At 37.2% G+C, this 26664-nt stretch overlaps 2 protein-coding genes across 3 annotated transcripts in view; one reads left to right on the forward strand and one right to left on the reverse strand.

Moving 5' to 3' along the window:
- Positions 1 to 17586, reverse strand: part of LOC116252872 (25S rRNA (cytosine-C(5))-methyltransferase NSUN5) — a 50275-nt gene extending 32689 nt beyond the window's left edge. Inside the window, exons 1-6 of one of the 2 annotated variants that reach the window (XM_031627479.2) lie at positions 17275 to 17586; positions 16386 to 16444; positions 16141 to 16191; positions 15170 to 15308; positions 8146 to 8231; positions 5349 to 5447 (exon numbers count right to left, since the gene is read on the reverse strand). In XM_031627479.2, the coding sequence (XP_031483339.1) occupies positions 5349 to 5447; positions 8146 to 8231; positions 15170 to 15308; positions 16141 to 16191; positions 16386 to 16444; positions 17275 to 17545 (705 nt within the window). In that variant the 5' untranslated portion in view covers positions 17546 to 17586. The remainder of the gene's footprint in view (positions 1 to 5348; positions 5448 to 8145; positions 8232 to 15169; positions 15309 to 16140; positions 16192 to 16385; positions 16445 to 17274) is intronic. The other variant, XM_031627478.2, reaches the window with a different exon arrangement.
- A 3054-nt stretch (positions 17587 to 20640) lies between these two features.
- Positions 20641 to 23811, forward strand: LOC116253167 (zinc finger BED domain-containing protein RICESLEEPER 2-like). Its single transcript, XM_031627942.1, has 3 exons — positions 20641 to 20802; positions 22504 to 22642; positions 23180 to 23811. Exons 1-3 carry the CDS (start codon positions 20641 to 20643, stop codon positions 23809 to 23811), a joined length of 933 nt encoding a protein of 310 aa, XP_031483802.1.
- The last annotated feature ends 2853 nt before the right edge of the window (positions 23812 to 26664 follow it).

Consider the following 26664-nt stretch of genomic DNA (forward strand, 5'->3'; position numbering starts at 1 on the left):
GTTATGCCGATGTTCCACGCAGAAAGTTGGCTTTTGATGTTGGTGATCATGTGTTCTTAAGAATTTCACCTACTAAAGGTGTTTTTCGATTGGCATTAAAGGAAATTTGAGCTCGAGGTTCATTGGACCCTTTGAGATATTAGAAAAGGTCGGAGATGTGGCATACAGATGGATACTACCACCTAATTTGAGTCATGTTCATGACATTTTCCATGTTTCCATGCTTCGAAAATATATACCGAATCCTACACATGTGATTGACTTTCAAGGTAAGGTATTCAAGTGCAAGATGATTTGACAATGCAAGAAAAGCCTATTAGAATTGTGGATCAAAGAGAGCAAGTACTTCGCACTAAGAGAATTCCTCTAGTAAGAGTGAAATAGCAACACCATAGGTTGAAGGAGAGCAGATGGAAACTCGAGGCCGATATGCGAAAGAAGTATCCACACCTATTCTTGCATTGAAGTATGATCTAAATTTCAAAGACGAAATTTTTTATCTAAATTTCAAAGACGGATTTTTATTTAAGGAGGGTAGGATGTAACGTTTTTCGTTTTGGGCAGGTCGAACTGGATCGAGTCCAGACCTGGACCCGATCTCCACGTGCAAAGAGGAAACCCGACGCGGCTTCTTCATCCTTGTCTTCCTCTTCGTCTACTTCTTCGTCGCTCTCTCATCTCGCGGGTGTGAAGTAGAATGCACTGAAAAACAGAGGCGGAGGTGAAGGGTGGCGACGAAGGTGAACGGCAGAAGCGGTGTCGTGTAGGTAAGCCCGTTGGTCTCTCTCTCTCTCTCTCTCTTCTTTCTTCTTCTTCCCCATTTCGTTGTTCTCTATCGTTTCCCCCTCTGTCCCGAGCGTTCACTGGTCATTCCCTCTCTCTCCCGCAAACTCTCATTCCCTCGGTCGTTTTTCCTCACATCCTCAATGCTCATTTCCCCTCTCTCGCACTCTGTCCCTTCTGCGTCACCCTCTCGTTCCTCTCTGCCCGCACTTTCCCTCTACCGCCAGCTTCTTTCACTCGCAACCTCTTCTCATTCTCACTATCACTCTCGTTATTCCTCTGCATTCTCCCCCAACTGAGCACTCACTCTCTCAACACTCTCCCTCTCGCCTGTCTCTTTTTCCCCATGCTCGATTGTTGGCTCTCCCTAACCGTGCATGAGTGTCCCTCAACCGAACCTCATTCTCATAGCCGAATGCCTTCTTCTAACAGGAAACCCCTCTTTTTATCTATCTTTCACTAAACCTCACCCTATTCATTGTTGTTTGGTCGGTTTGCAGCTTGGGGAAGCATCTTTCCCGTCATACCAGGGAACTGAAGGCATTGGTGGCGACGGCATTTGTGATTTTAGCCGTTTGGAGATCAACCGAGCATTTGAGGTCGCTGTCGAGAGCATTACAGCAGTTTGGGCTCTAAGAGTGGGGTAAGCGAGGTTTAATCGAGCCTAAATTGTCCAATATTTTCTGCTAGTGCATGTATAATTATTATTTGAGTATGCTAAACTCAAGATTGGATGATTTAGAATGCATGTTAGCGACGTTGCTATTTTGGGGAAAGTCTAGGACTATTTTGGAGGGACGATCATCCATGTCTATAATTATCTTTCTAGCATGATGGGTTAATATTCGAAGCGATTAAGAAGCATAGTAGAGATTTGATGCGGTTGAAAAGGTTTAGAACCGCTGTTGCAAACATGTAGCGCATGATATTGTCGATGTGCGTATTGCGTTGTTAGTTTGGAAAGAGTACGTAAGTTGAGTGTAATTATTGGAAAGACGCCTCAACTAAGAAAGCAAATGAGAAACATATCAGTGATTGATTCAATCGAAAGCTCAGAGCTTAAGTTGTGGTCACAACCACAAAGAGTTGGGAAGAGATCTATTGGAGGGCTTTATAGGCCGATACACCCTTCGGCACCCATTTAAGGCGATGACCTACGTCTCAATGATTCTATTTCATACTTGTATAAATAGTAAAACCAAGCGAGTAGAGAACTTATCACTTGACTATGTTTGCAGGTATATCGGGCACGTCGAGTAGACCTTGAGCAACAAGATTTGAACTCGAGGCATTTTGAGTAATTTTGGCGACGCGCGACAGGTATGGCAGCATTCCAGGCCAATCCCTGCCTAGGGCCGACTTTAGAATGGTACCCTTCAGGATCGTTGGATCCTATGTTTGTGTTATGATTGAATGAATGTATGCATGTGATTGAATTGTTATGAAATTGATTTTGTTTTAAAAAAAAAAATTACTACGCAACTGCATGTGCATGCTAGCAACGATAACTGCTTAGGACAGATGAGGTGAGGTATCGAGTCGAGTATCTCATCAACCCTGATTGTGCATTAGAAAGCATCATAAAATGATAATTGCATAAGACAGCTATGAGTCAATCACGGATCGAGACTACTCTCTGTGGTTCGGCTAAGTTTTAAAAGATGTGATTGATGTGTTTGATTGTTGTGAATGTTGTAATATGTTTCGTATGCATTGCCGTGGGCATGACGCAAATGAATGAATTTGAAGGGTAGATGCACCCGTAAAGTTATGACGGCTAGTAAGAATGTTGACTATATGTGTTGTCCTCGTGTGGAGGCATTTGGAGGCATGAGTGCACTTGTGAAGTACACCAACCTCATGTGCTAGCCGGTCATTTTGTGAATGTGCTATCATAATGATAAGTAAGAAAGATTAAGAGACGTGAAGCCAGTGGGTTGTGGCAATGTGTTTGGGAGATGTCTCGCCTTCGCCACTGATCTCGCCTGCTCAAAGCACAAGAGGTGCAAGGCCCTAAGATATCGTTGTGTGATGTGCTTAGAGCATTGGGCTCCCGCCTTCCCAACCTGAGTGTCCTAGGAAAGGCTGAGCAACTCTCCTTGGAATTCACACATCCATCGGGAGTGTTCTACCGTTGCAGCGTGAACAGATCCGTATCGTTTCGGGTCACCACGGGGGTTCTCCCTACTGTAGGTCGTCTGTGGTGTGCACGTGCTTGTGTTTGCACTCACAGGAACTGTCAATTCACTAAAGCTAATGTAAATGTAAAGAATGTGAATGAAAGCTTGCACCCACAAGAACTGTCAATTCACTAAAGCTAATGTAAATGTAAAGAATGTGAATGAAGTGTATGTGAAAAAAATGAATATGCATGAAGTGAATGTGGTTACTGAGTGTGTAATTGTGGCCAATGAGTGGTCTCTACATGTCGTGGTATATGTGAGGGGCTTCCAAGACAAGTCATGTGATTGCATGCTCCTATCTCAACATGATAGTGTTTTGTTATTGTATTTATTATATCCCAGATTCGAGCCCTTATCGGGTTAGGGATTTATCTGGTTTGTTGCCATATTGCGAAGGCTAAACCTTCTGTTGTTTTCCTTTTTCAGATTTTGACGGACCCGAGGCAGCAAGTTGATCAGATGGCTCAACTCACATCCTACTGGGGAGGTTTTGGGTCTATTGTAGTGTCGTCGCGTCATGTGTAAGTCTCTTTGATGTCTTGTTTTGTTAGGCATCAATGTTATGGTTTTGGAGCATTTTTGTCATATGTGTTATTAAGAAATGTGAAGTGATTTTGTATGAACAGAATTTATTATATAATGGAAAGTTTGCCCCATTGTCATTGACTTGCATAGCTTATTTCCTTTTGAATCGTTGTGTCGTCGCACCTCAATGTTTTATGTTTTAACAAAAAAAAAAAGTTATTTGAGGGTCAAAGTATTGGGGTGTGACGTCTCTAGTAGGCAGATATTAATCACCTGAGCAAATCATTAATGAGGGAAAGAAGTTCACACATTCTCTTCTCGTTCATTGGTCAATTTCATCAAATATTTGCTGCACAGATGGAATTGGACGAAGCTAGTTTTAATCTTGGCAAAAATATCAAAAATATAACATCTTGACAATAATGTCAAGAACTCAGTGCAAGAGATCATGTATTTTTACTCACAATCAGCTTCAAAAGAAGCACCAAACAAATAGGGAATAAGATACTAACTGATAGGAGAAATAGATAACATAAGGAAGAAAGAAGAGAGGAGAGAGGTAACTGTTGGAGAGAAGACTAGCCATTGGATTTCCAATAGCTACAAGCCGTGCAAAAAGAAAAAATATTTACAAATGAATAAATATACAAAGGAAAGATAAGAAAAAGAAATAATCATATACATATATAAATGGTGACTCCACATTTAAGTGGACACTATGAGACATCGAATCTGAACCATCCAATTAGATCAGATGGTCCACATTTATTCCCTCCGATCCTTTATTTATAATATCCCCTCTCTTTCTCCGTCTCACTGCCAGCAGCTCCCCACTTCCCTCTACCCACGATGGGTGCCTCCACCCAATGTGGGTGGAGGGAAGGAGCCATTGGGGCTCTACTGTCCCCTCCAGCCACGATGATGGAGGGCACGCCGGTGGGCCCGCCGGGGCTCCACTGGACCAGCGATGGGATGGGGGAAGCCGGTGGAGTACCAACTGGTGGTCGGTGGTGGTCGGAGAGAAGCAACAAAGAACAAAAAGAAGGTTTAAAAATCACGACCATCTAGTTGGATGGTTCTGATTTGATGTATGATTTTGAACAGTGACTCCAAAGTCACCATTCAGTCTCTCTCTCTCTCTCTCTCTCTCTCTCTCTCTCTCTATATATATATATATATATATATATATATATATATATATAGAAAGTGGTAAAAACCAAATACCTAGGTTAGGGATAAAAACGGGACCCTTTGATTTTGATTTTTAAAATGGTTTTTTTTTTGCAATCTAACCTCTTATTGATATAATCTTAAAATGGCTTGATCCAAAACATATACTAAGTTGATCATTTGTTAGACTTTAATGGTGTTTTTATAATAAGAAAAAATGCCCCATGACATGATAATAGAAAATTCAACATTTTTCATTAAAACAACTTGAATCAAAGCAAGTTTTATATCAAAATAGTCCTTATAAACATATTAAGATGTTTATATTTTATTTAAAATAGATTTTAAATCAAAATCAAAGGATCTGATTTTTGTTTTTACCACATTCTCTCTCTCTCTCTTTTTTTATATATATATATATATATATATCTTAACAGCTATAACTGGCAACTTCAGTGCTGACACTAGCTAATCACTTCAGCAAAGTCTGGGTGTCATACTGTCGATTTTCCATGACATGACAAAGTTTGACCATACAATGCCTCAGAGTCAGATAGAAGCATTTGAAGCAAATTATTTAGCCAAAAACTTGTATAAAAAGGTCCGGAGTGTAACATGACAAAAACCCGAAATCTGAGAGAGTAAGAAGGGAAAACAAACAACTAAAAAAAAGTGTATTCAATTTACTTGCAAGAAGATGCTTCCACTAGTCACCAATGGATGATTGTGCAGATCTACTCCTGATGGAAGGGCCAATAGATCTGGAACCAAGACATCCTTAATCACCTAAGCAGAAACCAAGAAAAAACTTCAACATCAGGAAACTCTTTGCACATAAAATAGAAAAATGTAACCAAATTAGCAAAAAACAATGTAAAAAGTGGCCCCATGAAATAGCATTCACATGATCGTTCAGTCATGCAAGTTATTCAAGCAAGTTAAGCAATATTGCATGTAATTGATAAAACAGAGATAAACCTACTGGCCAAAAGGTTCATCTGTTTGAATAAAATAAAAAGTCAGTGCTGCATGAGTCAAATTATGCTTAGTTTGAGTATCATTTATCAGTTGACCAAGCATGACATCCTTTTTGTGCAGATGTAAATTAGAGACAAACTTCAAAAAGGCATAGAGTTCTACAAAAGATCTCAACAAAAATCAAGATCAAACACTCGAGACACTTAAGAAGAAAGACAAAATGTGCATACAGCACAGAAAGTATCAACTATCAACCAATAAAAATCTAAATTTAAATAAAATAAAAAGAAGATAAAAAAACTCAAAGTGGAGCTAAACATAAGCAGCGGAAGCTGTTTATCCCAAGTATCAATTAGCCATCAGGACTTGAAGCGGGCGCAAAAGATCAACTGTATGGAATTTTTACTCTTGTATTTATTACCATACCGAGGATCCACCAAAACTGAGTGGATGGTTAGGAACACTAAGGGTACACAAAAGATTAGTAATGGAGATAATGTAATGAGAGAAAGAGAGAAATTTGGGCTATTTTGCCGTTTGAAAATAGTCAAATAAAAAATAAATAAAAAAGAAAAATACTCAAAAAAAAAAGAAATACAAAAACACATATTTGGCTATGAGACCAATCTAAGAATGGAAGTTATATACGTTCAATGTTCTAAAAGGTGTATCATATCGTGTATTGGTATATGCTGTTCATAACATATCATAATGTAATTTTAAAATAATTCATAACAAATAAAATATCAAGAAAATAGAGAAAAAATCATGACAAATGGGTTCTATATAGAAAGCTGATCACACATAATGAACATTTATGATACATCATTCATAATCCATAACATGTTAACAACATATTAAGAAGTTATAAAGTGTTTTATATCACATCACAACATATAATTTTTCTCTGCCAAATGAGAATTGAAAATATATTTGCGATTAATATCATGAATCCATGATTATCATCAATAATATGTATCAATCTCCCACACACAAATCTTTCTCCAAACCGGCTGTGTTCTCTCTCAAATCAACAATCTATCACTCCAATCAGCTACTTTTCTCAAAAAAACGCAATAACTGCCCCTCCCAAAGCTCTAGAAGTGTTTGGAATTAGGGAAAGCAATGAGTTGTAAAGTGAAAAATGAAACAAAAAGGCATGAGGCTCTTTCAAAACGCCCTAGCTTTGTATCGTTAGATACGGGTAAGATACGGTCGATAGACTATCAATATACTTTTCACTTAAGAAAAGTGTGTCAGTGGTGTATCATATAGGTTTCTTTGACCGGTACGGAACCGTATTGTGTGATGCGGATAACACTGCATACATTAAGTCTTACATGTTGCTCTATCAACCACCAACTCATCTCCAAGAGCATCCCAATACTTGATGGCCCAAATTTATGTTCAGGTAGCTTTCTTGACAGCAATCTCAGAAGAGAATGTTCATATATTAAGGTAGTGTTTGGATGACATATTGAAATGATTTTTCAAAAAACTTGGTTTTGTAAAACGATTCTTTTAATGAGTTTTGAAGAATATCTTTTTCACGTTTTGGGTGAGCAGGCAAAAACTGGTTTTAGATTAACAACCTGAGGCCAGTAGCTTTTTTCACTCTCTTATGAAAACAGTGTTTTCAGAAACCCATTTTTCTGAAAACTCTGCTTTGAAGCCATCCAAACAAGCCAAAAAAAAAACACATTTTAAATGCAAAGCAGCATTTTTGCCTCCAAAACACCTTTTTGGGTGTGTATCCAAACACGCCCTAAGTCTTCTCCTGCTGCACATGTCATTTGTTCCTTTTGATGGAGCAAGTACAAGAAAAGGTACACCAACTTCTCTCACACCATGAAGATGATATCAAACATTTGTCCTAGCAACCAAGAAGCAAGCTTTTGTGGACAATAAGTACTACTACAATTACTTGCCCACCCTGCAATGGGATCTATGGTAATTATCTGCTTGAACTTCCCATCATCTAAAATCTCTAAGTTTAGTAGAAAACATGTCATATTCACTTACAGTTGTTTGCCTTTCAATTGGATTTTTAAACTTCTCAAAGTAGTTGTCCTTTTATATAAATTTTCCCCTACCTACATGTGAGGGCTCTTGTCTGTGCCTAGCCTAGAGGTCTTTCATGTAGCCCCTGTACAATACAATAATGACGATGAACACTATGAGCTATGCAATGAAGTGGAGTTTTACTTTTGATCCACCTATCAGTTAAACACCTCAAGCACTACATTATAAAAAGTCTGACTTATGCACCTTCAGGTCCTAGAGTATCGGAGCACAAGAAAGAACTTGATATCTTTCACAGTTTGACTTGAAAGTATAGAAGCTAAAATATTAGTCCTTTAGCTTCAAAACATCTAGTTTGTAATATGTTTAATACACTTCAAATTCTGATGTCCAACAGCATCAACTCAATTAAATAAGACCATGCATGCAGTTCATGATAGATGCTACAGTATGGCACTTGGAGATGAAAATGTGACATTACTACCTTATATTCTTTCTCAAGCTCACTAACAGCTGCATCTACATCCATTTTCAGTGTATTAACACGAACAAATCGAAGGTTTGGAAAATCTGAAACAATAAAGACAAATCATTTATTTGAACTGGTAGGCAAACTTATTAACATAGAAGAGTTAAAAAAAAAAAAAACAAACACTAGAATTGCTATTACTGGCATGATGAGAAGCCTAAAAGACAACTAGAAAATAAAGAAGATTAGATACTTTTAGAGGCATCTACATCCTAAAAAAAGTCGGCCTTATTTCTAGAATTCTATAGGCATGTAGGAATATGTCTCCATGTAGTTTTTGTCACCACCCATGCAAGCACAAAATTATCCATATCAGTAGCTCAGACAAAAATCTGATGCATCATTTCCTATTTACCTAGATCTCTAACATCCAAAATAAAGTTAAAAGAACCAATTTCTTTAATCCTACTAATACCAGGTGACGTTAAATTTTGATTATCACTTCGCACCCAGAGCACCACCGTATATGAAGCTTCCAATAGAAGACAGTGAAACAACAAAAACATGACAGGAATAACAGAAAAAAATTACTTCGGAGCAAAAAGGGCGAAAGCGGCTTTCAGTCAGGTTGTACAAGAAACCGCACCAATACAATAACAATATGTGATAGTTGTTTTAACAAGTAGCAAGTCAGGAAGCTGAAATGAAATTTCTACAGATGCATAGGTCGAGAACCTGACATATGCTGCAAAGTTTTATCTAGTGTACGCCACTCCATGCATTAGAAAGAGACCAAAAAAAATGAAAGCTACTAGTTAGATACGTTAGTATCAGAACTTTTTTTTGCTAAATAATATTAAAAAAATATCTATTCAGAAAGATGACAAAAGGATGAGAGAGATTGTTTTCTTTGAAGGCCCCAATGTGGGACACAGCCTTAAAGGCAGGTTTGTTCATGCAAGTTGTCAAGGAGATTTTACAGAAAATTCACTCCCAACTGGTTTTTGTGATAACGGTAACCCATCTCAATCAAAAGAAAGAGATAAACTACCCTTAGGAGTCCTTGACACATTCTCAGTAGACGTTCATGTCAGAACAAAAATGGATCCACCTCCTATTACTGATGGTCCTATTACTGATGAAATTAGCTAGTCACCCTTCAGTGAGAAAGTCAAAAAGAATTCAGCATCCTACTCAATGATGGGCCCATTATGATAAAGCAAAAACAAGAAGAATTCATCACTATTCGTCAAGCCATGGAGTCTTGAAAGCAGATAGAGGCAGCATGAGCACCAAACATGTGAAGTTTTCCCAAAACCAAAAGGAAAAATATTGTAGGTTCAAAATGGGTATTCAAAGTAAAAAATAAATTTGATAAGACCACAACCACATCCTTAGTGCTCTTTTATCTTGTGTGCCAATATCACCTGCCCTGGATTTACATTCTAAGCTTTTCCAGTATGAGATAAGTCTAAAGCAGCTTTTGACTGATGACAATGAACTCTCAAATGCATAGCATGTACTTGTAACGCTCGGCGTTTTGGGCAGAGCGGGTCGGGTCAGGGTCCAGACCCGGACCCTAGCCCCACGCGCGAGGAGCCCGACACCGTCTCTCCTCCCTTGCTTTCTCTTCTCCCCCGTTTTCCTCGTATCGTCTCTTCCTTACCCACGACCGGAACTCAGGGAAGAAGAAGGCGGCGACGGTGACGACGGCGGCGCTTGAGGTGAACCCTGTCGTCCCCTGCCTCTTCCTCTCTTCTCTCCTCTTCTTCTTCCCGTTTTCTTTTCCCTCCTCCCTCTCCCACTGTCTGTCGTCTCCCCTCTCAACCGAATGACTCTCTCTGGCCGTCTCCCTCTTTTCTCTCGTGCCCTCTTCTTCACACGATCCCTCTCCTCACTCACTCTCACTCCCCCACCTGCTCTCTCTCTTCTCTCACCCCCACCGCCGTTTTCCCCTTTTTGGTCTGAACCCCTCCTCTCTCTGTCTCCCCTTTTCTGTCAGCGCCTCTCCCAGCCCACACGGTCCCTTCGTGAGCACTCTCTCCCTATTTTCTATCCGATTTTCCCTTTTTCCCCAACTGAACACTCGTTTTCACTAATTTTATCGCTGTTGATCGATTTTCAGCTTGGGGGAAGTGTTCATTTTCCTCATTGCAGCGACTAGGGGTGTTGGTGGTGGAGGCTGGGCACGATTTTTGTTGGTTGGGGATCGATTGGACGCTTGAGGTGGCTGTCGAAGGCGTTGCAGCAGTTTGGACTTTTGATTTGGGGTGAGCTAGACCTAATCAAGCTCAAATTATTGAATGTTATCTTTAAAAGCATGTATAATTATTGTTTGAGCATGCTAGAGCTTAGAATTGATTATTTGGAACACATGTTAGTGATTTTGTTTTTGGGGAAAAGCTTAGGACTATGTTGGAAAGCGAAGACTCATACATTTGATGATTATTTAAGCATGATGGATTAATTTTCGAAGCATTAGGGAAGCATGGTAGAGATTGTGAGGTTGTGGGGAAGATTTAGAACAGTCTTAGGGTGCATGTAACACATGCTTTTGTGAACGGGTGTGTCATGAAGTTAATTGGGGAAATATACGTATTTGGATGTGACTTTGGGGTTGATGTCTTAATTAAAGAACGTTATTGAGGAAGGTGTTAGTGATGAATTGATTGATGGTTGTGGGTTTTGATATTTTGTGCCAACGTCAAGTTGTAAGGAGGAGGCCTAATGGAGAGCTTGTTGGTCGACACTACCCATCGACCCCCTCTTGAGGCGATGACACGTGCCTCAATGATTCTGTTTGTATTTGTTTGAATTGTTTAGGTATCTAGTAGGAATCTTACCTTTGGTTTATGTTTGCAGGTACACCGGGCACGTCCCGTCAACCTTGAGTTCAAAGCTCGAGGAGTTTTGAAGAATTTGGTGAGCGCGCCACAGGTATGGCGACATTCCAGGCAAATCCATGTCTGGGCAAATGTGTGACTTTGTGCTCCTAGGATCACGGGATCCTAGGATTGAGATGTGAATTGATTGATTGTTTCGTGAATGAGTATATGTATGCTTTGATATATAACATGAACTGTTTTGAAAGGCTATTATTAGTTTGTTTTGAAAATGACGCATTTACATGTGCATGCTAGAATTGATAACTGTTTAGGACAGATGAGGCGGGGTATCGAGTCGAGTGTCTCCTCGACCCAAATTGTGCATTAGAAAGCATCATAGAATGATAACTGCATAGGACAGCTACGAGCCAACCGCAGATCGAGACTACTCTCTGTGGTTTGGCTAAGTCTTCAAAAGATGTGATTGATGAGATGATCGTTATGAATGTGTATGTTGTTGCATATACATTGCCATGGGCAATGATGCAAATGGATGATTTGGAGGGTAGTTGTACCCGTATAGTATGACGGCTAGCAATGACTGTTACTGTATGTATAGACCTCATGTGGAGGTAATTGGAGGTATGGGTGCACTCGTAAAGTGTACTAACCTCATGTGCTAGCCAGTCATCTTGTGAATGTGTAACTATAATGATAAGAATGAATGAATAAGAGATGAGAGGCCAGTGGGATGTGGCTATGTGTTTGGGAGTTGTCCCGCTTTTGCCACTGGTCTCGCCTGTTCGAAGAGCAGGCGGTGCAAGGCCCCAGGGTTCTGTTGTGTGATGTGCTTGGAGCGTAGGCTCCCGCCTTCCCAACCTGGGTGTCCTAGGGAAGGCTGAGTGTCTCTCCTTGGAACTCACACATCCATGGATGAGTGCTCTACCGCTGCAGCGGATGGATGGATCTATACTGTTCTGGGCCACCACGGGGGTTGTCTCTCGGCTGTAGGCCGCCCGCGGTGTGCACGTGCCTGTATTTGCACCCACAGGAACTGTTAATACACTGAAGTTAATGAAAATGTGATGTATATGATAGAATGCATGTGACTGATGTGTATGTGAATGATCTGAATGCAAGTGTTATGTTTAAGCATGCTTCGTATGTGATTGACATTGTGTTAGTGTGGCCATCAAGTGGCCTTTACGTGTCGTATTCTGACACGACATGATGATAGATGGGTTGATATTTGTTCTCTTATTTGAGCCTTACTTGAGAAGGTTTGGCATTTTCCTGGCTTGTTGTCATACTACGAAGGCTGAGCCTTCAGTTGTTTTCTTTTTCAGGTTTTGGCGGACCCCGGGCAGCAGGTTGAGCAGATGGCTTCACTCACGTCCTACTGGGGAGGTTTTGGGTTTTGTTTGTATAGTGTCGGCGCGTCTTGCTTCGTTTGTATTGATGTCTTATTTTGTTAGGCATCAATGTTAGGATTTTGGGGCATTTTTGTCATGTATAGGGATGTGATTTTGTATGAAATGACATTGTTCTATAAATGAAAGTTCGCCCCATTGTTTTGAATTGTTTGGCTCATTTCTTTTGAACTGTTGTGTAGTCACACCTCGATGTTTGATGTTTAGAAAAAAAAATGGTTGTGTGTCAAAAGGTCGGGGTGTGACAGTACTAGTCATTGAAACAAATTGTGCTCATGCACATACATGAAATTTCTTTCATGGCCATGGAGAACAGGGTAGATTTGGACAAGTGGCAGGGCTTCTTACCTAGTCCCAATATGCTGCCCAATGCTAATCTGAAAAATCATGGAACTATTCCACTTGCTTTTTGTGTAATCAAGGAAGGCACATTAAAGCTGACTGTTAGTTCAAGCCTTCAAATAAAGGAAAGGTTACCACACCAAAGGTCAAAAAAGAAAGTTAATCAGGCAAAATCAACAATCATGTTCAATAATTTCTCAGCACTTTCACAAATGAGCATAAAGCAAAATGACCAATATGTTTGGTACATAGATTCTGAGGTAGCAACTCCTGTTACAAGAGATGCACGTAAGCTTTGTCTCCCTGTATTCTAAGAAAGGTACTATTGTCACAAGATATGGTATACACCATTCTACTTTTTACACTGGAAATGCCACTATTCTGTTGTCTAATTCCTTTATGACATTGTATAATGTGCTTCTTACTCTTAATCTTAAAGGAGTATCATCTTTGAATCTAATCTTATTATAATATACATTCTCTCATTGAATTTACTCCTATATGTGTTAAGGACCTTTGAACAGGGGAGACATTTGCATGAGGGAAGCTCCTGGAGGATATGTACAATTGTACATATTCAAGGAAGAGTCTTCAGCCTGTATTTGTTCAGCTTCATTTCATGTTCCTGTCACGAAATCATCACCATAAATTATAGTCTCCTCCATTTCCGATGAATGTTTTCAAAATGTCGAAGTATAATAAGCCAAAATTTTTGGCATGCGCATCTTGGTCCTTGTAGTTGTCCCTTATTGAAAGATTTGTTTGACAATTTGATTCCATTGTCAGGTGTAAGTCTAAAGTTTCATCATAAAAATTGTTCTAATTGTCCGTATGTAAGAATCATATCTTACATATGAAAGCAGTGAAAAAAAAATTCTCATATACTTGAGAGGGACAGTTGGGGATGGTCTTCATTGTAAGAGAAATTAGCATAGAAGCCCACATGATATCATCACTTACATTGACGCAGACTAGGCAGGAGATCCAAATGAAGGACATCAATTTTGGGTTATTGTATATTTGTGAATAAAAATCTTATATCCTGGAACAATAGAAAGTAGAAGGCTGTTGCAAGGTTGGGTACAGAAGTCAGATATAGGACTGTGGATGTTATGAGCACTATTGCAAGAGTTGCTGAAGATGTGGAGAGCAAAGGAAAACAAGTTCAGGATAAACATAAAATAATTTAGAGGAATCTAAACATGAAGCAAGGATGTGCAAGTGAACAAATAAGAAAAACTCTAGAGAAATATGACCAGAGCAATTTGAAATAGATGAGAAAACCTTCTAGTCTTGGCAGAGATGAATCTGCTTGGACATAACTTTTGGAAAAGAATGCAGCTTCACAAACCTGACTCGTTTATCATATCAGAATTTAAAACTATATATTTCACCACAGGATACATCAGAAAGATGAGGAAAGAATGAGTAAGATGTGTTCTTCATAGCTCTAACATGGAGCACAGAGCTACATTTTGTTGAAATTATATTAGGGTAAAGCTACACATGAGAAACAAATGCAATAATACCCCAGGCATAGAACATATTTTACTGAAGTAACATATATTGAGAGCCAAACCCAGAACGTCATGTCTTAACAATCATCTCATGATTCATTAGAAAAATCACATACAGCCGTTAGCTGTTAGTGCAAGAATCCCTGTCACTATATGAATATGTGTGTATCTATGTTCGTGTGGGCATTGTGTGTGCATGTACACATTACATTGGTGGTCTCCCTTGAAAATGACCTTCTTTGCATATCAAAGGAGAATGTCCATAGGGTTGTTGAAACAGAATCGTAGTTTTTCCTTTTCCACTGTTCTCTCAAACAAAAGAGTGGTCGTGGTTTGGAAAATGAGGACAACTTAAAAGTTCCCAAAATGTGGTATTGCCCTATCATTTTCAGAAAACTACCTACTGGGAAAAAAAAATTCTCATATGCATCCTCACTCTATAGGTTATATTCAGATTCAGTCCTTGCTTGGATCCAATGAGAAATTCATCTGCAAAATGCACACCTATTTTCCACTTGACCAGAACAAGCACTTCCAACTAAATATTGGTAGAAGGTCTTTTTTTCTTTTAATAAAGTAACATAAATGCCCCCAAAAACAAGAAAAAGAAAGTAGCTCACTGAAATAATACAAAAACAATGGTGAATAACACAGATTCATTTTGCTGAGAATGTGCCAACACAACATGGATGCTGGTAGATAGTATGCCACTACTCAGGATGTTCAGCATTAGCTGCGCAAAGGTAGATGCTTGCCTGATTTCCAAAACTCACCAAATGTACAGCTAACCTTTTTATGGCTTACTATTTACAAGAGAAAAAAAAAATGCAATGCTAATTAAAACAAGGAGTCACATAGATGGCAGTTTTTGCATTAGGGTTCAAAGAAGCAAAGCTAACAGGCTAGAAAAGTTTGAAATCAGTACCTGGATTTTTATGAACTGGAATTAACAAATCTTTATAGCATTTCACATTTTCCTGCTTGCAAATTTGTGCCAAAGCTGACAGTAGAACATCTTTCTTTGAAAGGACCGAATATTCTGCGACTCCTATTGAAGTCATAGCCTGCAAGAACCAATACAACTAAAAGCTCAGGTGACTTCTTACATTTTATAATGGCAAAAGAATCAAGAATATAAATTTTCTAGCAGCAGAAGATTAATTGATAGTTAGAGAACGCTAAAATTCTGAGAAAATAAACAGACTCTTCCAGCAAAAAGTATAGCCTCCTACTTCCACACTGGAACACAAAAATTTGCATGTCAAATTCAAGCAAAACAAATTCAAACTTGGACATGACTGCATGAAAATTATCAAAATGAAGGTTGACAACATACTGCACTTTCAATATAAAGACAAATTATTATTGAAGATAAACTAATTAATTCTTCTAAACTGTGTCAGTGGTGGTATAGCTAGAGAAACACAATACAGCTATGATGGAACATCAACCCCAATTAGTAATACTGCTATGAAAACAATCTGTAAAATTTCTATTGTATATTACAAAAAAATAAAAATAAAAAGAATCTTGTTTCTTAGAATTACAATAGAAATCAATTTTATGGCAAGCAATATTGACACAAACGATGATTATATTGAGAGTTATGTTTCCCCTTTTTAAATCATACGAGTAATTTTAGGTTGTTTGAGGATTTTAATTTTAGAAATTAGAATTAGAGAGTAATAGTTGGCAACTAGGAAATGTAATTAGAGAGAATGGAATTAGAGAATGGAATTAGAATTACAACTAGTTTCCTCCAAACACTTGTTGCTTCAACAATTGAAATGTTGTATCCTAGTTATATTAAGATATCTGCCCTCAGAGAGATCCTATTCCCAACATTACTGAAATTTAAACATGTTCCAACCGCATGACTGCTGGAAAGAATATCACCTGTCCAAAGAGAATATCATAGGCAATTATGTAGACAAGTTCCTCTTGCCGCTGGCAAAAAGTGAAAGTCAAAAATTAGTGACAGCACTCAAATAATCAAATCCAATGGCCTGCTTGCACATAACAACTTCAAAGCAAGGAAAAAGTTTTTAAGACAACTTGATTGAAGAAAGCACGAATAAGAAAACTCATGGCGCACTTCCTAGCATATTCTGGACAGCAACCAACTCTAAAAGCACTTATACCTTCAATTTTCCTGTCAAAATATCAGTAGCTGCCACAATTTTCTTTATGAGGGGAAGATCTGCACAAGAGGGTCACAAGAAAATCAGCACATTGTATACTCATGGACATCATGAAGAAAAAGAGAGACAGAGTGGATATAATGAAACACACAATTGGCGACCACTGTTCGCAAATGCAATTAGGCACCTTCTGCATTGTTGTTGCACTGAATGGCCCTCCTGATGCCTTTTTATATTAGATGTAGACCGGATTATGTGAAATGCGCGCTGAAGTTCCCCAAATTTCAATTTGCACATTTGCACGACTTCGTGATAACCACCACGATCCAACATTACTAAAAAATCTATATACAAGGTTTTGTCTCAATGCACTCTCCCGAAAACATGGAACCTAACTTGGAATGTCCCTTTCAATGTTGCATGCTTGAATTGCTTGGCCGTCTTTCTCCTTGCCTTGAATGGCCTAAAACTTCGCCATTCTTCGGCCCCACGATAGAGCAGCGCCAGTATAATGAGTTTCTACTTCACCTCTCAAAAAGTGAAGGAAATTACAGGATGTGACATAAAAAGTGTTCAGGTTCGTTCAAAAGCAATTCTAAAGGTAGCCATCATGTGACATCTCCATCCAGAATTGGACAATGCATCAAACCATGTATTTTACTATTCTGTGGACTTCAGAAATATGCAGGTGCACTGGGTCTCTGAACCTACGTCTTCCTATGCGATAATCAGTCGTGCATTAGGAAAAGCTTCCCCCACTTTCACCTTAAAACAATCAGCATTCGCTGAAAAATCGAACTTCTAATCCCCTTGAACTTGAAAAGCTTAGATTTCACCGCCGCTTCCCTAAGAAGAAGAGTGTGACAGAGAGGAAGAGTCTAGGGCATACGTTTGAGGGTCTGGCAGACGAGGGCGAAGGTGGCCTTCTTGTTGCGGACGGAAGGGCTGTAAACAAGGGTCTTGATGGAGGCGACAGCCTTCCTCTGGGCGTCCCCTCGGAGAACGCACCGCAGCACCCTAGCCGCCTCCCTTCGAGCGAAATAAGAAGAGCGCTCCTGCCCCTTTGCGTCCTGAATCCTCTTCACTCCGCTGCTCCCGCTCCCTCTTCTTCTTCTTCTTCTTCCATCTTCCGCTTCCATTCTCTCTCCCTCTCGGCGCATGTAACGTAAATCTGTCGTCGAATATACAGTTTAACCGATATCTTCTCATTTCCACGGACCGTCGATATTTCCGGCGCCGTTAAAGTCGCAAAACCCATTTAAGTTAATTTGCTTTCCGAAGTGACCGTCTACCGGAAGTACGAGATCCGTAATGGCATTCTTCTGATTTTTGTTATATTTTACGTTATTTAAATTCTTGTGCGGATCGCAATGGTTGGAAAATGTTCAAAGTATATTTATCGTGTTAAAGAGGTTAATTAGTTGCCGTCAAGTCCAAAGGTAAGAATGGTTCCATGTGCTTGCATCTAGGGATGTCAACGGATCGGATTCGGATCGGATATGGTTAGTAATTTGACATCCTATTGAGAAATCGGATCGGATTCGGATTTAAGATCCGATCGGATACGGATTCGGATTCGGTTTTAAGTAAATATCCGATCGGATATTGAACCATCTTAACAAGTATATCCGAATCCGAATTACAGCTTGATATCCGAATCCGAACCGTGATATATCGGACATCCCGTTTTGAAGTAGAGACCTGTGAATGGTTAGCCAAAAGGTCTAACCAAGCGCACCAACTTAAAGTTATGATGTAAATATAATATAAACTTTATATGAAGGTATAATCTGATTAATAGCTGATTGTTTTTATGAAGTTGCATATAATGATATAAACTATTTATACCATTTAACTTAAACAATTTAAAACTATATCATATAAAAATAATAAAATAATAATTAATATTATATTTAATTAAACGTTTTTCTGTAAACAAGCAAACTATTATAGTTAAGACATCAACTAAATAGGATATCTTAAATAATGTATTTATTTAATTATTAATAATAATAATAAAAACTTCTATAAGGAAATTTCAATAAAATTAGTAGTTTAAAAAATATGAAAATTAATCACAAATAGATATGTTTAATATGAAAAAAGTCTTGAACACATAAAAAAGTTTTAATTTATGAAATTAAAAATTATTTATTCAATTAATCAAGTAAATCATTTTGTATAATCATATAATATGTCCAAAAGTCTTATCATATATAACACATAATTCACAAATTTGAAAACAAAAGCCTTTAACTATTAAGAAAACAACACATTGTTCGATTTAATAAACTATCTTACATATCATTGGAGTAATTATAAAATTTTATGTAAAGAATAATTATAGTAATAAAGGTAAGAGGATTAATAAATTATTTTATATTATTAAACACTCTTTTTACGGGTGTAACACAAATTATTTTAATTAACTCAATAAAATGAGAAAAAAGAGAAGTTAAATAATATTTTTTAATGATAAATAATATGGGTGTCACGATTTAATAATTGACAATAAGTGATCAACTGATGATCATGAAATAATAGTTTACTCAATTTAAAATATGTTATTCGTTTCAAATAAACCAATTAATGTTCAATGTTCACAATTTTGATAACGAAAGTAGGAAAGCTTCTTCATCGTGTATTTTAGCAGGAAATCTTAAATAATATATTTAATTAATTAAAAATAATAAAAAAAACTTCAATCAAAAAATTCAAAAAAATGAGAATTTTTAAAATATGAAAAAGACATTTTTTAAAGCTATAAATTTTAATAGACTATTATGTCAAATTGGTTTCAAGTATAGCTATATTATATATTTAAGAAAGTAAAGGTGTCAAGAAAAACTATTGGCATGTATGTCACTTATGAAAAAAAAAGTTGATAGCAAACAAACTGCTAAACTGCTAAAGTCATAAAATAAAAAAAGTTGATAGAAAATCTTAAACGCATTATGATATTCATTTTAGTTGAAAGCTTCTCCACTTGCATAATCGCAAATAAATATATTTAATATAAAAAATCTGCTATACTCATAAAAAAATTATTTATCAAATAAATTCTTATCCAAAAGTCGTAGGTGTTTGATATATAATACATAATTCACAAATTCGAAAACAAAAACTTTAACTAGTAGCAAAATAACAAATTGTTCGATTTAATAAATTATCTGATATATCAAATAATAGCTTTTTTATATACTATATACTTAGAAGTTGTTATGTTGTCAGAGTCAAACTATAGTTTTAAAATTTAAAATGAAGCCAAAACATAATTTTTAAAAATTTTTTTAGCAGTGAGTCACCTGAACTCTTTTATTTTAATGTCGCACCCGCGTCGCATCAAGTCGGGTGCGCACCGAACATGGGTGCGGCTCCGACTTACACCCGAGTCCAGTTAGAATGTCATATTATTAAATTACTTATATAATATATGTTCTCAAGTTTTCAACTTTCTTTAGGTTGGACGAAATTAAAAAACCATAGTTTTTTAAATTACTTATATTACAATTTTCAACTATCTATAGGTTGGACGAAATTAAAAAACCATAGTTTTTCCTTGAAGTTCAATTTAAGTTGATCAAATTTAAAATGAAAATGAAGCTTCCCGCCCATTTTGTTTGCTTGTAAAAGCAATCGTTTTTATTGGTTGTTAAATGAACGTTATTGAAGATGATTGGTGGGTGCCGTTTCTTCTTTCCTACGGCTCAAAGGAAAAACAAAAAAGGAAACAAGAAAAGGAAACAAAAAAAAGAAAAGAATTGCTTGACGTTCTTGACGTTCTTCCTTCCCTGCACCGTTCCTCCCTGCACCAAAGATTCGAAGAATAACCCTTGCCATTCTTCTCCTCTTTTCTTCTCCCTCTCGCTCTCTCACGCTGCGTTCAGGGTCAAAACAAAAAAAGTTTGAGGTGAGTCAGGTGACTTGGTCGGCTTTCCTTCCCTCGGTGGCATTGTAGAAGCTGGTGAGGGAAACGTTGGCTTTCAGGGGCAGGGAGGCGAACGCGCGGCGTAGGTTGTGGTCGAAGTTGCTGTCCACAGTGTAATCGGTGCAGTACCAAAAGGGAGGAGACTCGACCTTTTCGTCCTGAAAGTGCTCGCCCTTATCATCCCCAACTCACTAAGGTAATGCTGCTCTCCCCTAAAGCTTTTTCTTGCCTCTGGTTTTGATGTGTTTGCTTGTGGCATTCTTTCTTCTAGTCGAGATGTTTGTTTAAAGTCGGAAGATGATGCACTTTGGTTTTATTTGATTACAAATGAACGACGTATTTGTTGTAACTGCACTGATTGATATGTATAGCAAATGTGGATGCTTGGACAATGCATACCAAGTGTCTGAGAAGATGCCGCAGAGGGATGTGGTTGCTTGGAACTCCATGGCTGGTGATGTTCTACCACTCGCTGGCGCTGATGATGAAGTAACATGTTTATTATCTTGTCAACAACGTTGAGAAGTTGAGATGACTGTCATGCTAGAAATATGAAAGTCTTATCTCTGTTTCGTAGGTCTTCTTGTCCTGCATTTGCTTTTCTTAGCTCATTTAACCTCTTGGCTGAATCCTGCTAATGTAAAGAGATCTGTTTGAGAAAAGTTGATATTGCTGGTAAAAAAAACCATATATACGATTAATACAGAATAATGTATCAGATTTGGTTCCCACTCTCTCTCTCTCTCGCCCCTCTCCCCCACCCCCACCCTCCGGAAGACATGAAAGAATAATGCCAAGAAGCTGGACATTTCTGGTTTGTGGGTTTTGTTCCTTTTCATGAATATATGATCTCATTTTCTTGAAAGACGCACGTTCAGTATAATGATTTTCATTTTCCCCGCCGATTACATCTCTCCTCTCCACCTCAATTTTTTTGTGATCCTCTGATACCCTTTTTTCCCTAAAATATCTTCATCGCATAATCTGCCTTTTTTGGTCATTCGTTATGTAGTCAATTTTCTGCTGTACTGCCAACAAAAGATTATTCACTATGATTTGAACCCTGGAAATGTTCTTTTTGATGAGGTCGGTATTGAAAAGTGACTGATTTTGGTCTAAGGTAGTGGATGATGATGTGGGATCCCAATGGATGGAACTTAGATCCCAATGGATGCAAACTTGCTTATGAGTTATGAGCCTGCATTATATCGTCTCAAATGAATTTATACCACATAGCTTTTCAAAATAGTTTAGTAACCGATGATAGATATAAAGTTAATAATACACGACAGTGAGGGCCTCTGAGTTGGAGCAGCAGAAAAGGGAGAGAGGAGAAGGGGACCATTGGTGCTGGCGTGCTTCCTTCCATTCACACTTTCATCTCATATGAAAGGGGAAAAGAGAAACAGAGGGAGGAAGAAAGAAATGGCGATGCAGAAACCCACGGGGATGGTGGCGTATCACATGCCAAAGCTGCTTCAGCCTCTCTCCAACCCACGGTCCTTCTCCTCTCTCTCTCTTTCTCTCTTCTTTTCTTTTTATTAATCTGTTGAACAGAGTGTGGTGGAGTGGTGATGGATTCTTACACACGGAGACTTTGGACCACGTGTATTTACCACATAGGTTGTGTTCATAGGGACGCGTTTCATTTATGCCTTGATAATTCCACACTTGTTTGCAGTGAAAACTAGTGAAAGGCGAGATGGAGCTAATTGAAAAGTGACTGATTTTGGTCTCAGCAAGGTAGTGGATGATGACGTGGGATCCCAATGGATGGAACTTACTTCCCAATTCCCAAGGAGCTAAATGATGTTTTATCATCGTTAGAAGTAAAGTGCAATCATATATGCAGTTTCCATAGTTCCACATTTTCTCCTATCTGCCATAGCAGGAGTCACTTATGCAGCATCTTCAGTTTCCAACTTAAATACTGACTTATATGACCGAGGGTTTATGAAAGGAAAACTTGCTGTTTATGAAATATGCAAAATATGACATGTCACTTTCTATTTTTATGCATGTGCCTGCTTTTGGTTGGCTGCACTTGTTGATATGGTTTTGTAGTTTCAAATAGTTGTTTTGGCATTTGCTTTTCTCTAGTACTTCTGTATCGTTTTGTGCCTCCTCCTTTTTCTTCCCATTTTTTGCTTTCGAATGGTTTAGTTAAAGTTTTCTATTTTTTATATGCAGATTATGGATTCTACAACATCAGGTGCCAATGCTTCTAGTTCCGTCTCTGCTAACAATATAGAAGTTGACATATCTACGAAAACCAAGTCACTAAGATCAGCGGTATGGAAAGAGTTCAGCAGGACAATAAACGAATCAGGTATTCAACGTGCTATTTGTCAACACTGTAAAGTATCTATGGATTGCAATAGTAAGATGGGCACCTCACGTTTGAAGAATCATTTAAAATCATGTCCTAAAAGGCCTAACTTAGAATCATGTCAACAACGTCTGGTTTTTTATGAAAAGGATGAAAAATGTACTGTTGGTACTTTCAAGTTTGATTCAGATAAAAGTCGACAAGATTTAGCCAATATGATTATTCTTCATGAATATCCATTTTGTATAGTTGGTCATTCTGGATTTCAGAAATTTGTTAAAGGATTACAACCACAGTTTAAGTTATTGTCACGTAACACTATTAGATCAGATTGCATACATATTTATGAAGATGAAATGACAAAATTACGTATTATTTTGGAGAAGACTAATGGGAGGATTAGTCTTACATCTGACATGTAGACTTCGTCTTGTCAAAAACGTGGTTATTTATGTTTGACTGCACATTATATTGATAATAGTTGGGAAATAAAAAAGAAAGTTCTCAACTTTGTTATGGTTGAAACACCTCATACAGGAGAAAGACTTGCATCAGTCATCAAAGATTGTTTACTAAAATGGAATATTGATCGCAAGTTATTTTCAATTACATTAGATAATTGTTCAACAAATGATATCATGGTTACAAAATTGATAGAGTGGCTTCTTGAAAAGGATGCACTTGTCTGTAATGGAAAATTTTTTCAAGTTAGATGTGCTGCTCATATTCTTAATTTGGTTGTGCAAGATGGTGTCAAAGAAATAAGTGATGTGATTGACAAGATCAGAGAAAGCATAAAATATATTAAGGCATCTCCAGCTCGCTGTGAAATTTTTGATCGAGCAGTGCGTCATGTCAAAGTTACTTGTGAAAAAAAGTTGTGCCTTGATGTTCCAACTAGATGGAACTCAACATTTCTTATGCTTGATGTAGCTTTACAATATAAAGAAGCTTTTGGTCGTTTTGAAGAACTTGATCGTCACTATCATTTCAGACCGACAAAGGATGAGTGGAAGAAGGCTACTATTATTCATAACAGTTTGAAGGTATTTTATGATGCTACTAATGTCATTTCTGCAGTCAAGTGTCCAACTTCCAATATCTTCTTTAAAGAGTTTTGTGAGATAAAGTTGGAAATTGAAAAAATGTGTTCAAGTTCAGATATTTGACTTTCAAATATGACAATGAGGATGAAAACAAAGTTTGACAAGTATTGGGATATATGCAATTTAATTTTAGCAGTTGCAGTGGTATTTGATCCTCATTATAAGATGAAAATAATTGAGTTTTATTATAGGCAATTTTATAAAGATGAAGCATATGAACTTGTTTCTGCAATTAAGAATTATCTTTGTGATCTTTATGATGAATATAAAGCTACTTATGCATTGAAGACACTTTCTGCTGGTACTGGTTACATTGTTGATGTTGAGAAGGATAATGAAGCATCTACTTTGACTTCTTTGATTGAGGTTTCTTTTAATAAGAAGCCTACAACAAGTGCATTAGATGACTTTCTTGAAGAATCATCACAAAGCCAACATAGAAAATCAGATTTGGAGTTGTATTTGGAAGAGCCCCTTTACCCAAAAAACAATCCAATTGACATTTTGACTTGGTGGAAAGTCAATGCACCTAAATACCCTGTGTTATCTAGAATGGTATGTGATATTTTGGCTCTTCCTATATCAACTGTTGCATCAGAGTCAACATTTAGTACAGGTGGACGTATTCTTGATTTATACAGAAGTAGATTAGGTTGCAAGACCGTGGAGGCTTTGATTTGTGCACAAGATTGGTTGCGAGATAAGGCTGAAGGTAATTTACTTATTATTAATGTTTTTAAATATATTTTTGTGTTGCTTATTTTATTCTTTTGTTAGATGATTCCGATTTGCCTACACCTTTACCTGAAGAGGAAGCACCATTTGCATCTGCATACATTGAAACTGAATCGTAAATTAGAGGTATATATTATTTTGTATTTATTTGTTTTCATTAAATCAATTAAAACCTAGAGTTATGTGTCAAGTGAGTCTAAGATGTTTATTTAATTAAAGTTTTCATTTGCATAATGCAGGTTAATTTGATATCATTATCTTCAGGACCTTAATATATCCAAACAGAAAGGTCATATCCTTTGTGGCAAATGAAGGCATTGAAAGAAAAATTTTGTAAGCTTGGACTATATGATGATTTTTTTTTATTATTATTGAAGATGTGAAGGATGGCTCGTCTAGTCTCTTGTTGCATCAACAAACAACAAAGTACAATTTTTAGAAATTTATATCAGAGAAGGTGGACTTTTGTTTCATATCATAGTTTTGTTTTGAGAATTAAGGTTTTTGTGCCTTTCTCACCAATTACTTTCATTTGTATGTTATAACAGTTCAAGTGTATATATTGAAAGCTTCAGACTGTATAGTTTTTTGCAGATGCCTAGATATTTAATGGAAACTTATTAGGCAGTCTGGCTCGTCGCCCTTTATGCTTTGGGCATTTTTTTGTTTTTTGTTTTGTTTTTAAAAGAACATTGGTAATTAACGTCCATGGAGGCACTTGGTAAAAAAATACATGATATTTTGCTAAGCAGGCAGAATGTGCAGCTATTGTAGTGATAATGTTTTAGATATTGCCTTGTGGGCCCTTTCTTGAGCTGTGAGAAACAAGAAGTGGTGGAATGAATTTTTTTAGCAATTTAAAAGTTAGTTTTGGATGTCAAATATGAAAGTCTTTATATCAGAATGAGATCTTTAAATATAAAATTTGGATTCAGATTGAAATCGGATAATGAAATAAAAAGTCGGATTCGGATTGAAATCGGATAATGAAATAAAAAGTCGGATTCGGATTGAAATCGGATAATGAAATAAAAAGTCAGATTCGGATTGAAATCGGATAGTGAAATAAAAAATCGGATTCGGATTGAAATCGGATATTGAAATAAAAAGTCGGATTCGGATTTTAATCGGATTTTGGATTTTAAAGTCGGATTCGGATTCGGAACCAGATTTTGATTTAAAAGTCGGATTCGGATCGGATTCGGATATGGTTTTAAAAATCGGATTCGGATATTTTTAAGATTTTATTTTATCCGAATTCGAATCCGAATTCGAATCCGAAAATATGTATATCCGAAAAGTCGGATATGATAAAGAGTATATCCGATCCGAATCCGATCCGTTGACATCCCTACTTGCATCCTCAAGCATTAACTTGACCTGTTTAGTTAGAAAATTATTATATTTTAATAGCATATATTTTTGAATTATATGTTTTAAAAAGGCCATTCTGTTGTTTAAAAGGTGTTATGCAATTCCGTTTAGCATTTGATTATCATATTTAGAAATAACATTCATCCTAGAACGAAGACATCGTGTTGTTGGAGCTTGTGTTTTTTTTTTAAATAAAATGTTTTGTTTGAGGGGCACGACCAAAGAATTTTTTTTTTTTTTCTTAGGAGCCACCATATTTAAAATCTTTATATGCATCGAACTATAATTTTTAAAACTTTTTGTAGCGGCTAAATTATGATTTTGAAAATTACGACCACTAATTTAAAAAAAAAACGAAAGAGCGGCTCTTACCTTGTTCTTTTTAGTAAATGACCTCATAGATTGTCATAACTAAATTGCTCAATAAAGATGCCTTCACTCGAAGGAAAGGCATTGGAGTGACTCGGTGGAAAATTGGCGAAGTCCTTTAACCAAAGTCTGTTGCTTATAAGTGAATGCGAATGGATTTCGCTTCACATAGCTGGTCAAGAAAATGACCTGAGGTAGGGATGGATTGGATATACCTTTAATGATATCTTTTTTTTCCGATGCTAACATATTTACATTCGAATTTGGAGTCGAATACTAATAAAAAAAAGTCATATTGAATCCGAATCTGAAATCCGATTTTACAAATCAAATCCGATCAGAATCTATTTTTTATATTCACATCTGAATCTGGATCCAGATTTTGCCAATTTTCAAAACGTAGTAGCATTTATCTCAATCCGATTCAAATCTGCATTT

Source organism: Nymphaea colorata, chromosome 4 (assembly GCF_008831285.2).
Source record: "Nymphaea colorata isolate Beijing-Zhang1983 chromosome 4, ASM883128v2, whole genome shotgun sequence".
Lineage (NCBI taxonomy): Eukaryota > Viridiplantae > Streptophyta > Magnoliopsida > Nymphaeales > Nymphaeaceae > Nymphaea > Nymphaea colorata.